General features: G+C 39.0%; 3 protein-coding genes across 3 annotated transcripts; 2 read left to right on the top strand and 1 right to left on the bottom strand.

Annotated features, from left to right (window-relative positions):
* The first annotated feature begins 1,623 nt into the window (after positions 1–1,623).
* On the top strand, positions 1,624–5,814 carry LOC101309466 (kynurenine formamidase-like). Its single transcript, XM_004303987.1, has 7 exons — positions 1,624–2,426; positions 2,624–2,668; positions 2,822–2,894; positions 3,531–3,628; positions 4,525–4,595; positions 5,195–5,338; positions 5,549–5,814. Exons 1-6 carry the CDS (start codon positions 2,024–2,026, stop codon positions 5,318–5,320), a joined length of 816 nt encoding a protein of 271 aa, XP_004304035.1. The 5' UTR covers positions 1,624–2,023; the 3' UTR covers positions 5,321–5,338; positions 5,549–5,814.
* A 2,250-nt stretch (positions 5,815–8,064) lies between these two features.
* On the bottom strand, positions 8,065–11,330 carry LOC101305203 (kynurenine formamidase-like). Its single transcript, XM_004305901.1, has 7 exons — positions 11,031–11,330; positions 9,377–9,515; positions 9,195–9,239; positions 8,925–8,997; positions 8,458–8,555; positions 8,284–8,354; positions 8,065–8,193 (listed from the first exon to the last, which is right to left on the bottom strand). Exons 1-7 carry the CDS (start codon positions 11,328–11,330, stop codon positions 8,065–8,067), a joined length of 855 nt encoding a protein of 284 aa, XP_004305949.1.
* Positions 11,331–12,372: 1,042 nt separating this feature from the next.
* LOC101304901 (E3 ubiquitin-protein ligase RNF181-like) lies at positions 12,373–13,035 on the top strand. Its single transcript, XM_004305900.1, has one exon. It carries the CDS (start codon positions 12,373–12,375, stop codon positions 13,033–13,035), a length of 663 nt encoding a protein of 220 aa, XP_004305948.1.
* Positions 13,036–13,778: the final 743 nt, after the last annotated feature.

Below are 13,778 nucleotides of genomic sequence, written 5' to 3'. Positions count from 1 at the left end.
AGGCCCTCAAACTCGAGTTTTTCTGGTATGAACACAACTAGACAGAATTCAGTCCGTCCATTTGTTTTTCGAGTTTGAGGGCCTTAACGATCACCAAATTGGCTGAAATTTTGTAGAGATGATCTACACAATATTATCTAAATACTAAACGGTGGAGATGAAGAAATTCGATCGAAAAGTGGTGCAAAAATGGAAATCCGCACAAAAAAATTAGATACGGACGTCCGCAGCTGAGAAATTCCGTATATATATATATATATATAAACACACACATAATGATAATAAACGAACAGCTTTGGTTGATCGATAGAGATAGACATACTCATCAATTCCAGTCTAGTCGACAGTCTTTAAATTTGTACTCAGTATATGTGCCTGGTTTGTGTACCCACACAAGTATCACCACTCTTGAGTTTCAATGGTATTTTAAAATTTTACCAAAGAACTGGAGTTTATAAGACAACAGACAAGGTAACTAATTAATTAAGGCTATCAAAGAAAGGTTATCTAATTACAGTCACAATGTTCTTGTGCTTCGTTTTCTTGTGAGATCTTTCTTGGTTCCTAGACTATTATACTTGAAAATGAAGTAAATTAAAAAAATAATGTTAGGTGAACCACATTTTAAAAAAACTATCTAGATTTCATGTTGTGTAAGTTAGTGTAACAAAGCCACGATATTTAATAAAACATTTTAGATGAAAAACCAACGAAGTCTTCCCTTAGAATGTACACAATCCAACGGTAATACTCTAGATTAGAAAATATTTTATATACTCACAATTTACTGTCCCTCATCGAATTACCGCTTAGTGTGATTATTATTAGATGTGCCAATTAATCCAGAGAACACACCCTCTTCTAGTTGACGGGTAACATTGACAATATGTGATGTATTTCAAGCTGACGTGTCTAGCTCTGTCAAATATGTTCTTCTAAAAAAAAGGAAACAAAACTCTTTTGAAAAAAAGGAACACACCCTCTCCTAGTTTCCACAAAGGACTTGGCTTCTCTGCTTGGAGAAGTTTTGCTTAGATCTGTTTAGATTTCCAAGCTGCCACATCATCTAAAACCAATCTAAGAGCTCCTGATGAAAAACTCCACATTACCAACTTTACGCTAGCCACACCGGATTGCTATAACTTGGTCGGGGCGGCTGTGGGTTATCGCTTGCCGGAAACTCGGAGACGGCGGCGCAAGGTTGTCGGAGATGTCAATGTACTCCTCATCGTTGGAGGAGATTGGGAGTGGTTCAGATGAGTAAGGGTCCAGATGGGCTTGGGTCACGGTGGGTGAGTCACGGCGGATGACTGCTGCTGTTGCGGTGGTGCTTCTTCTTCTTTGTCGGAAGAGTAGCTTAACCGGAGTCGTCTTCTAAGTGTGGATTGGTATCAGCAATTCCCACTGTAAATCTTATGATTGCAATGTCCTAGATAATTGTTCAAGATTGAAGCTACGATTCAGTTGATGACTTGAATAGAATTGGAGTTCTGTTGGTTGATTTCTGTCCTAGATAATTGTTCAAGAGTGAAGGACCAACTGTACTATAGATAAAACAAGGACTGAACTCACTGAAGAAATGGAGGAGCAAAGAGGCATATATGGAGGAGAAGAAGCTGCTTATTTCTTTATTGGTACTTGTTTTCATATTCATGTTGAAATCATTTGGTCTGGCGTTTCAGGAGCTTCGTAAGGATGGCTTTGATCTTGCTGAAGCTCCATACACAGAGGAAGAATAAAGAGGAGACTGATCTGACAAGGGTGGGGGTGTGGCCTCAAGTTTCTTTTTGGGAACTTCTCGCTGCTGGCCCTTAGATTGGTCGTAGATGACGTGGCAGCTCGGTATTAAAATCCAAGCAGATCTTAGCAAATCTTCTCCAAGCAGAGAAGCCAAGTCCCCTGCACAAAAAGAAGCAATCGGCACAAAGAGTGTTCTATAAAACCACAAACTCAAAAAGTCTATTCAAATAGTAACACACTCCTCCGAATCCCAAATTCCTGCTACCACTCTCAGTCTCTCACCATGAATCCAATCCTTCTCCTCCTCTTCTTCCTCTGTTCCGTTTTCGCTACCCTCTCCCACGCCACCACAGCCTACCCTTCCATTCCGGGCACCACCCCCGTCGATGTCTCTGCCGGCGCCCCTACCGCCCTTATCCCCCCTCGCCGGGAAGTCTACGGTAACGGCCGAATATTCGACATCAGCCACCGATACAGCCCCGACATGCCGGCGTTTGACTCCGTCGACGGCGTCGGCCAGTTCCTGTGGCTCCCCAACAGCATGAAGAACGGCTCCATTGCTAACAACTCCGAGATGAAGCTCCCCACTCACACTGGGACCCACGTCGACGCCCCCGGCCACGTCTTCGATCACTACTTCGACGCCGGCTTCGACGTCGACACCCTCGACTTGGATGTCCTTAATGGTACTTCACTCATTCATTGTTAGTTGTTCTTGAGTTTATGGTTTGAGTTTACCATCTGGCTTTTCTTTTCTGTCATGTTTTGCTTCTACTCACTAGAAAAGATTGAAACTTTTGTCTGTTATATGAAAAAAGGTTGTAACTTTTGGTTGTTATATGAACACTGATCGTGAAAGTTTGTTCCTTTTTGGTATCCATAGGTGCTGCGTTGTTAGTTGACGTTCCAAGGGATAAGAACATTACTGGTATGTATTGCTGGATATTTGTTCTCTTTGTGGTTGGAAATATAGATGGCAAAGTGGTCTGTCTGGTTGATAAGCTAATATAAGTGATACAGAAGATATAATGTGTTCTATTTCTTGATTTCTGAGTTTGACAATCATATGTAATAATTTCAGCTGAAGTCATGGAGGGCTTACATATCCCCAAGGGGGTGAGTCGTGTACTTTTCAGAACATTGAACACAGACAGGTGAGTTTATGTGAATCATCTATGTATACATGTGCTACTGTTTGGTCTGTATATCATCAAATTCATATACAAGTTTTTCTGTTTATGTTATTGGTTGTAGCATGTATTTATGCAGAATCTTGAGTTATATGCACACAAGTGAGACATCATACTTGTGTACGCGATATGTTGTATTGTTGCGGTGCTTTTGTCCACTCCCTCATATCTGCAGTATTGGCACCTTGGTTTGAAAAATGTTACCCCTCTTTTGAAGTTTAGTCCAGAATCAAGGCATTTGGAAATTTAGGAATCACTCAGTTAGAGGCAATGCATGGCATTAAATACTCTGAGTTTTGTAAGAGTCAATTTTAGTTTCAAGTAGTCATGATGATTCATGTTAACACTATCTTGCTTATATATTTAACCAGGTCATTAGACAATCAAGGAAATATTGTGTCAGGGGTCAGATATCCTATTTTATATCACCACTGCCTTCCTTTTTCTGGAAATGTAATGGAAAAATCATGATTTTATCAATAATTGCATTGCTGTTCTTCTACTGGCTCATGTTGATATACTAGCGTGTAAATGTTGCTGAAAATTTACATAAAGTTTGATATACGGAATTTTATATTAACAAGTTTATTGTAATTTTAGACGGCTTATGTTCCAAAAGGAGTTTGACAGCAGCTATGTCGGATTTATGAAGGATGGAGCTAAGTGGTTGGTGGAGAACACTGACATCAAACTTATTGGTGAGATGTACAGTTCCCTTTTTCTTTTTGGATAGGATGGCTATTTGATGTGTAGAAAAGTAATAACTACCTCTAACTTAACATCAAGGTTTTTTTTTTTTTTTCCTTCTGTGCATGAGTTGAATCTATGTTGTGGTATTAGTACTTCTCTACTGTAGTTTAAAGATGGTCTTTTACAGTTCTGATATACCTATATTACATCTCTGTATACCACACTAGGATTCAAAAGAAATCTTTTACAAGTCTCAAATAGAGGCGAGGATATGATCATATGTGGTGTAGAAATAGCCCAAGCTACCTCTCACTTAACATCACCTTATTATTCCTTTTGTTCATGTGTCAAATCTGTACATGTTGTTTATAGATCTTTTACTGTTCTGATTGAGCTACATGACATATCAGTATACCACGCTGAGAATTCAAAGTATCTCTCTCAAGTCTCAACTAGAGTGAGGATATGTCCATTTCAAAAATACCCCAAACTACATCTTGCTTAACATCACCTTATTTTTCTTTTTATGCATGTGTTAAATCAATGTTGGGTATCAGTGGTTCTCTAGAGTCTCTACCATGTAGTTTATAGATGGTCTTTTACTGTTCTGATGGACCTATAAGACATCTCAATGTACCACAGTGCCACACAATGATAGCAGACAAATCGCAGGTGATTTATGGATGATGCAAAATGCATCTATGTTCAGTACTTCTGTTGAGTGAGAATGTTTCTGCCAAATCATGGGTTTTTAACATGCAATTGAAACCACGGCCCTAATGTTCAGCTTGCGTTAATATTTAGGATACAATCGTTTCTGTTTAAATTTTCTCAGCTTGTTTAGTATTATATCGTTTATCATCTTTCATTTAAAGCTGATCATAGTATCTGTTATGAAATGTAGGAGTTGATTACTTATCTGCTGCTGCATATGATGATTTGGTTCCATCTCACCTTGTTTTGCTAGAAGGCAGGGTAAGAAATTTCTGTTTGATGAATCATGAATTATCCTTTTTTTTATTGTTTTTATTTTGACTTTTTTTATCCTGACTTGTTTTAACTGAAGTAGTTACATCCATTCACTATCCAACAGTGAGTATATTTATCATAAAATAAGATACCAAAATAATATAAAAAAATCACAATAAAAATAGATATAGTGATACTGCGATAGTGCCGTAAGAACTTGTTTGTTTCTACTTGACATTATTTTCCTAATGGTAGCTTGTTCTCCTGTTGAAACCGCACTAAAGTTGAATCTGTCATCTTCCATCTGGGCCTCTTCATTTTCTATTGCTTCAGTTTATGAAACCATATCAGTAGGTGAAGCATAATGTATGCAGTCAGAAAAACTTGTGATTCTTGTGCTGAAATTACCTTCAAATAAAAGGATTCTCAAATTCTCTTTTGTGGTTATCAATTGTGAATATGCGCCCATTCGGCCATTCCTTCAATACTTATGGCTCTCCGGACAACTGGAGCTATTACTCACTACATCAAAAAAATTCCATTAATGAAATAAGTTCTCTTATGTGGTTATCTAGTCTCAAAACTAACACTCGGTAATGTTTCAGGAAATCATTCTGGTAGAAGGTCTAAAACTTGATGACATCCAACCAGGAATTTATTCTGTCCATTGCTTGCCTTTGAGGCTGACCGGTGCCGAAGGATCACCAATCAGATGCATTCTTATCAAATGATGTCTCCTTTATATGCTTGTAAGTTCTGTATCAATGTGTGATTTGAAATTCTGGAACCATTCGAACAATGACATATAGTCTTTGCCACAAGCCCGCAATCATGCTTATGTTTGAAGTGGGAAATTCTGGAACCATTCTTACGATGGCATATCTAATCTTTGCACATGATTACTTTTGTATATTATCAACTACCATTGAAAGTTTTTGAACACTTTGTATTTGTTGCAGGAAACCTGACAAATAGCCCCAGGATATGTTTCATTGAATAAGATGCGAAAGACCTAGTTTGGAGAATGACCAATGAAGAAACATGACGATATTCCTGAATGTATATATCCAAGTATTTATATCCCTAGTTTTTCCAGTTTCTTATAGTTTCCGTGTTTCCTTTGCTGTTTGGTTAGTTTGGTTTATGCAGTTCTTATCTTTCTTTCCTCTGTATTCTGTTTGATTTTTCCTCATTACCAAAAAAAAAAACCAGTATTTAACTATTTATATCCGTAGTTTCGTACACTGGTAGTTTCTTCATATGTCATAACTCATAAGTAGTAGGTAATACACTTGATGCTAGAGTTCCGTAAGGAGTGATTTATTTCTAAGGTTCGCTAAAAGTTGAGCATTCACTGGATTTGGTCTATGGATCGTCTCTGCTAGTATACATAAATAGTCTTCCACTTTCTAGATCAACGGGAAACCCCCTATAAACTTGCATATAACCCAGAATGTTATTTAGGATTGACAGTATAGCCTTATTAAACTATAATTTCGTCTTCGCCATAATCTGTCATTTGATGAGAATTCATCTTGCTGGTGATCCGTCAAAACCAATCCACCTTCAAGCAATGAACAGAAGAAAAAAAATCCTGCCGGAATTCCTTCGAGCTTTAAATCTTTAACAAGAACTGTCTCCTGAAAGTCGTATCATTTGGGTATAGATTAACCAACTAATACAGAAAGTCATTTCATTCCCAGACTTCCGTAATGTTAGAGCAAGTTTCATTTGATGAGAATGCATATCCAGAGTGTACGTAACCTATACTGAGAATAATGAAAACAAGAGGGGAAACCATTACTCTAAAGGGGGCCGGGGGCGTTTACTAAACCAATGGTATCGAGAAGGAGTGGGAGAGAGGAGGAATCAATCCCAAAATACACTATTCGGTTGGAAAAGAAAGAGAACGATGAAACAGTTACTCAATTACACAGCTAAGAAAGAAGTTGTTAAATAAAGCAACGTTCTTGGCCAAAAATAAATTATGGTACGTTATATCTAAATGAGAGTATTTGTCATTAATTCATTGAGATTGTATCTGCTAAGTTATGACGTTTTCTTTCTACCTTCTGATTCCTGATGCATGTAAATTGTATAAATAGTTCTTGTTGTTAATGATAACACATTGCAAAAGAAAAGATTATTGAAGAGGATCCAGAAGAATTCAACGGTTGATTGGTTAGGCATGGCTATAAGGTTATCTGCTTTCGTGTTCATGTTCTTCCTGATCTTCTCGACTTCAACTTCGTACAAGTGTAAGTCATTCATACTCCTTAATCATTTTCAACTTTGCAGTGATAGAGATGTAGTAAACTAAAGTCTTCTGATGAATGTTGCAGATGTTGACCCAAAAACGCACATATGTTATAGGGGACACAAAGATGGTCCTAAGACTTTGTGTGTTAAACAATGGGTGACTAATTTTGCATTTTGTATGGTAGAGTGCAAGAAAATGGGTTACCCTGCTCCCAAAGGAGCATGCAGTTTGGGATTTTTCGGTTTAGGGGACAGGTGTTTATGCTTGAAATCTGAACCTTGTAAAGAATAAAGACCTTCAAATTCAGAAGAAATAATTGATGAAATTAAGGATCCTCAAATTAACTCTCAAGTAGAGAGGTACAATATGTACGTATTTCCATCATATGATCAGTTTGAATCTCTGTTATTGCTTACAAATAAGTTCATTGTTCACATTTATGCAAGATTATAGAAAGTTTCATTTGATGAGAATGCATCTTGCGGGTGATCCTTCAAAACCGATCAGCACTATTTTCTTGTGTTTGAATACCGTTAATCTTAATTTAAACTTTGAACAATTCGATCGTCTCATGAGCCATGATGTGATTGATGCGAACTAATCATCTTAGCGACCTCATTAAAACATATTGATTGTGATATTCAACTATTCAAGAACAATAACAATGAAGCTCCGATGCTTATATACCCTGTCATCCTTAATAGCACAATGGACTAAATGCAGCAAACAAAAGCTGCGACGCTTGTATGTGAGCGAAAAACATGTTCGGGTGGAGAAGATGTGAGGGTTTTGTATATTTTCAATTTTGGTGTTTAAAGAGACCCAATAAAGAGGCTATGGTATTGTGCAGATACCAATTTAGATATGTGACGAGACCATCAAGATTCAAGAATGTGTCTACATGAGATACCGTAAATAGGAACACCCTCGTGTGGATGCTGAGATTAATTACTAAGAGAAAACATACAAATTAATAAACGAGCAAGTATCCTTCTGTAGCAATTAAACTTATGTTTATTGGATTGAGCTGATGTATGTAAAACCCAAAATTGCTTGGAAAGCAAGGGTAACAAGGATGCCCTAGGCACAAAAATAAAATGGAAAACAAAAGATCGAGAACAAACACAAGACTCGTGTATGAGGAACTGATGATATGAGTTTTATTATTTTTGCTGATTAGCCTGGCTGCTGAAACCCTAAATCCCAAGTGCTTAATTATTTGATGAGGATGCATCTTGCTGGTGATCCATCAGAACCAACCAACCTTAAAGGCAAACAATGGACAGAAGAATATATTCCTGCTGGAACTCCGTCGAGCTTTAAGCCCTCAACAAGAACCATCTCCTGAACCATATAATTAGCAATTTAGTTACTCGTGCTGTACAGCTTCAATCAGTTCTCATCCATGATGAGATGAATTAGTAATAATCTTACCCGGCCTTGTAGAAACGCATAATGAACTGGTAATACATCAACAGAAGCTGCGACGTTTAAGTAATCAAGCCCTGCGTTAATCATTTAGAGGTAGGAGAACAGTGCAGTTTACTAATTAGTTAACTCCAATTAAAAAAAAAATTACTGCAGGGCTTGGTTAATTAAATCTGTTACCAAAAAGTTTAATGTCTGTGTTGTCCACCAGCCATTTTGCCCCATCTTCCATAAACCCTACAGCGCTTGTATCAAATTCCTTCTTCAACATAAGCTTCCTGAAAATGTAATTAAGAAAGTATTTTGCTAGCTTATACGTATTTTATGAAGAACAGTACTACTTTTTTTTTTTATATACGAAAATTAAAATTATGAAGTCTTTTGGACAATCTGAGTTCACATTATCAAATAGCAAGGCTCTACCGAGCTTAGAAATCTATTACTCAAAATGCGACTAGTGTCTTTCATGGACAAAACTACTTTGTTTTCACAAAAACTAACTTCCTTGCTCTATCACGTTTCTAATGCTATTTATAGTTAGTTTACCCTCTCCATTGTGACAGACAACATATAAGCGGTAAATTAATTTACTTCTATTGCCAAAAAAGTAAATTAATTTACTTCTAGAAAATAAGATATCATAATACCTGTCGGAACTAAGGGTTCTGAAGAGCACACGACGCACCCCTTTAGGTATATTCAAAGCCTCCATGACTTCAGCTGATCAGTTCAAGGTATTTAAAACTCTAATTAATCAAATTTACAAAAGGATAACAGATACTAAGACACTACAGTGCTACACTATACTTTCATCAAAAACAAAAAACACATGCACACTACACTATAATAAGCAACTAAGAATCAATAACATACTCATGTATATTGTGATGAACCAATTAGAACATTGTTGAGCATACCAGTTATGTTCTTATTCCTTGGAACATCAACCACCAGTGCAGGACCTATATCCATCAAGAGTTCAAAGTATATATAGAAAATTAGCAAACACCCATCATCATCACTAATCCTCAATACTAAATATGCATGATATGGATCAAGATTAATTATTATGTAAGAGGCTGCCAGCTCTACTAGTTACCATTCAAGAATTCGAGGTCAAGCGCATCAACATCAAAGCCAGCGTCATAGTAATGGTCGAAGACGTGACCTGGTGCGTCAACATGAGTGCCGGAGTGGACACTAAACTTCATCAGACGATTCCTTTCCAAATATATCCACTCGAGATACATATGTTCAAGACACATTCATTCGAGCTACATCTCTTCGAAGATATTATCTAGTCGAGGTGCATGCATGGTACTATGTTCTTTAAGTGGAGCAGGCGAAGCCCACGGCATTATTCTTTAAGTTCAAGTTCAGGGTACCTAACTATGTTAAGTTCGTGATCATCAGTTTAATATGGTACTAGGCTGAATCGTACAGTGGTTTCGCTGCATTGCTTTGGTGTTGGGTACTTGAGTTTTGGAGCCTATTCACAGGCCTGTTACTCAGTCTTTTTTGTATGAACCAAGCCAATTTCGGTGGTTTTGGGGCAGCATGAAACATAAACCTCTTCAGTCATTTTTTTGACATTCATGACTTCGAGGCTGGGGGACAATGTTTACACCCAAATTAATATTTTACTAGACAGTAATTGTCTAAAGTGAATGTTAATTATATTCATAATCCACACCGGTGAGCCTGAATAATATTAAGTTTAAAGGCGGGTTGCCTCGCCTGTAATAAAGAAGCATGTATAATTAAGAAGTCTCCTCCTTAAGTTGTGTTCGGTTTCGCGAAGCGAGATGCCTTTGCCAAGAAACAAGGCGAGATACTTCTCATACAAAGGAGACTCCGCGTAGGAGACCACGTGAGGAAACAGAGGTGGAAGACTTCACATAGGAGAAGGAGAGAGGCGGGCTCCGCTTGGTGGTATATATATATATATGCATATATATCAATTGAGAGAGCTAGCAAGGAAAGAGGCGGACTCCGCCTACAATACCTCTATTGGATAAGAAGCAATATATATCCTTAGTTAAGCATGATTGCATGGGGAGGGGTTCATTAAGGATCCTTATCTTTATTCAAGCATGTTTGCATGGGGAGCTCACGTCCACATCTTCATGAGTTTGGTTGTCTTGGTGGTTAAGGACTCTACTCCTTAATTGTATTTGCATGGGTGAACAGTGGTGCACGTCTAGGTCTTCATGAGATGTTCTACTCTTCTACGTAAAAGCAATCACATCACGAAGTGATTAACATCGCCTACATCACATTTATCGTTGAAGACTCCTACAAGTCTTTGACATGCTTTGGACCAATACCTGTGGCCCTAAATAGCTCTATATAAGAGAGTTCGAGAATCTGGTTTAGCTCTACACAAAACAACACACACATACAATCAATCATACAAAATACAACTGCAAATCTTCGAGCATCCTCGAAATCCTTAGTTCTAAGTGCACCTCGCCTTAGATCTCAGAGCCCGTCTGGACTCGCCTCTCTTTCCCAATTGTTGCTCTGCTCACCCCAACAGTGAGTATCGATTCACGGGTGACTAGATAGTTTGCTCGTAATTCCTCGCCCGCGAGGTGACACCGGAGCTCTACTTCGCCTGATTAGAAGTCAAGAACGCGCACCGTTTCGTTCCGCGTCCGCGCGGTGGCACGCCCTGCAAACCCTAATTTACTTTTGGTAGCACAAGTTACCTCTCTATCCCTGCTGAGGATCGTGGCCAAAACAACCGAGACGTTGGCGTCCGAGCCATTTTTGATGCTCATGCCAAGCGACAGGAATTCCCCGAGCCCGTCCTTAACGCCGTAACTCGGCATGTCAGGGGTGTATCTGTGACTAATGTCGAATATCCGACCGTTATCGTACACCTCCCTTCGTATGGGCATAGGGACATCCTCGCCGGACACCGAGCAGTCCTCGGTGAGGGCAGTGTAAGCCTGGTTGGCTGAGGATGAGGCGGGGGTAGTAATGGTGTATACTAGGGTGAACGGTATCAGAAGAAGAAGGACGAGGTGGTGGAACAGGGTGTTATTCATTGTAACAAAAGGGAAGAACAAGACAAATGAGTGGTGAAGTTATGTTTTGTGCTAAGTTATACTAGTACTTATAATCAGAATATAGTGTAGAAAATTGTTAGGAAATTCTTGTTGTCTACTTCCCCATCTTACCCTTCCCCTGGTATTACCTAAGTAATGTTTAGTGTTGAGATATATATCCCACGTCGGGAATATGAGACCTTGTCTGTGGGTTAATAAGGGTTTAGGCCACTCCACCCATTACCAATTGGTTTTGGATGTGAACCCCAGACTACTTTAACATGGTATCAGAGCGGGTTACCCACGTCCACGTGTGAAGTCCAATGGCCACACGAACTCCACGTCACCCAAATGTTGTCCACGTGTTAGGCTTGAAGATTCGCCACACGTGCAGGGGTGTGTTGAGATATATATCCCACATCGAGAATATGAGACATTGGCAGTGGGTTAATAAGAGTTTGGGCCACTCCACTAGTTTATCATTTAGGCTGCTCCTTTTATGCTCTTGACTCTTGAGGAGTTAACCTTTTCAAATGCAAAAACCAAGTTATCGTTTCTCATACGGGTCTTCATACTCGTTTTCGATCTTTTTATATAGATAGCTCATCGTTATATCATCAAGTATTTCCACTCTTTTTTTGTCTTTGGCCGGAAAAGAAGTTCAGTCAATACTCGGTCCTGAAATTCATGATAGTTTTGAGTATATGTCGATTTCGTGAACATCTTTAATGCAAGCATGTTTGTACAAGGACGTCATTGTGTATGTGTTCTATGTGTGATATTTAAATCCACATTGTGTATAGCTAGAACACTTTTCAGATCAGTGAGATTGCGAGTTTCCTAGAATGTTGATAAAGATTTTGTAGCCGTATAAAACATAATAGAAAGTTGATCACGAATTGTACATCTAGTTTGGGCGTGTTTCCTGAAACTTCGGTTTCCTATTGTTAATAGGGACCAAATCCTTCTCCTATACCGATTAGGGTTGTTCCTCATCGAATCATATATACATATACACAGCCACAGCCACAGCCACAGCCACATGGAGTATTTCACCTATCATCACCATGTGCTGCAGAAGGAACAACCCGATCTGATGGGGTCTTTGAAGATGGACATGCTTACGATCAGATTCCGGTTCCTCAGGTCAATCCAATGGCACCGTGTGCGAACCGATCCATATACTATTGAATCCATGGATCTTCTACATCAAGCAGATCTCCTTGTAAAGTTTTCTCATCTCAAGCAGCAGTTATCCGACAACTACGACAACAACAGGAGGTATGCAACCCTCTTCTCTAAGAAACTCTCTCAAGTGAGTGTTCCGGAAGATGAACACTTTGCTTCTATTCACGAGATATTCCAGGTGGTTTTAGAGATGGTCGATCCCGAGATCCCTCTTGTGGTGGGTGTGGTTGACGCCACTGTCCGGGAGGGAGATGTTACACTGGATCCATGTTCGCGCAATTGGATCCCTGCAAGCAGATCCTTCGTCCAGGGCTTGGAGCGAGTGATGACACTCGATAGTGATATCCTCACACGCTCCCCCACCTGTGCTGTTTGCTTGGAGGACTTTGAACAACAACTCCCCATCACTCAGTTGCCCTGCACACACCACTTTCATCTGCCTTGCATAGTTCAGTGCCTGGAGAGGAACCACTTCTGTCCCCTCTGCCGATATGTGATGCCCATGGAACAAGGTTAAGTTCTGCCCAAGCTCGACAAGAGGTGCTGCTGTCTTTTCAATTACTAGTCTTGTAATTTAAAACTGCTGAAATGTATCATCTTTTATGTATTCTGCTTCCAGCAGCTATGTATGTGGGATTCTCCACTCTCTTTGCTTTGTTTGTAATAAAATTGAACTTGCTATATGGGATTCGGCACTGACTTTTAGAAATCTGTAGTCTTTATTTCTTTTCGGTTCACAGCATTGCTTTTCTCCCCTTTCCAGTAGCTTTGTTCGCATTTCTTTTGTTTACGTTTCTGTCTCTTACAGAGGAAAAGTTATGTGCTATGAGCTTGTTAATTGATTTCCTAGCACCAACTGCCGGCATTTTAGTTTAGTTACTATGTTTGTGGGATTCTCCCCTCTCTCTGCTTCCAGCAGATATGTACGTGGGATTCTCCACTCTCTTTGCTTTGTTTGTAATAAACTCCAACTTGCTATACTCGCTGTCTTTCAGAAATCTGTAGTCTTTTATCACTTTCATTCACAGCTTCTCATTTCTTCCCTTGCAAACCAGTAGCTTGCGTTGTTTGCTCCTATTAAACTCATACTTCATTATGTGCTACTCTATCTCTACAGGGCAAAAATCATGTGCTATGAACATATGCTGTTTTAACTCTTTAACAGCTGCTTAGAGCATCCCTATTTTCTTGATTTTTTTCAATTTTGAGGAATATTGAGCTTTTTTTATGTCTAACAGCTTCTTCATCTCATTCTTTAAA

The sequence above is a fragment of the Fragaria vesca genome, linkage group LG6, assembly GCF_000184155.1.
Source record: "Fragaria vesca subsp. vesca linkage group LG6, FraVesHawaii_1.0, whole genome shotgun sequence".
Lineage (NCBI taxonomy): Eukaryota > Viridiplantae > Streptophyta > Magnoliopsida > Rosales > Rosaceae > Fragaria > Fragaria vesca.
This window is presented reverse-complemented; position numbering and strand designations above follow the sequence as displayed.

Excerpts from the sequence above, each read along its gene's own strand:
- LOC101309466 (XM_004303987.1), top strand. The coding sequence starts at position 2,024 with ATGAATCCAATCCTTCTCCTCCTCTTCTTCCTCTGTTCCGTTTTCGCT. Across the intron at positions 2,427-2,623 it reads CGACTTGGATGTCCTTAATG|GTGCTGCGTTGTTAGTTGAC; the intron begins GTACTTCACTCA and ends TGGTATCCATAG. Across the intron at positions 2,895-3,530 it reads AGAACATTGAACACAGACAG|ACGGCTTATGTTCCAAAAGG; the intron begins GTGAGTTTATGT and ends TTGTAATTTTAG.
- LOC101305203 (XM_004305901.1), bottom strand. The coding sequence starts at position 11,330 with ATGAATAACACCCTGTTCCACCACCTCGTCCTTCTTCTTCTGATACCG. Across the intron at positions 9,516-11,030 it reads AAAATGGCTCGGACGCCAAC|TGGATATATTTGGAAAGGAA; the intron begins GTCTCGGTTGTT and ends ATGTATCTCGAG. Across the intron at positions 8,556-8,924 it reads AGAACCCTTAGTTCCGACAG|GAAGCTTATGTTGAAGAAGG; the intron begins GTATTATGATAT and ends TTACATTTTCAG.
- LOC101304901 (XM_004305900.1), top strand. The coding sequence starts at position 12,373 with ATGGAGTATTTCACCTATCATCACCATGTGCTGCAGAAGGAACAACCC.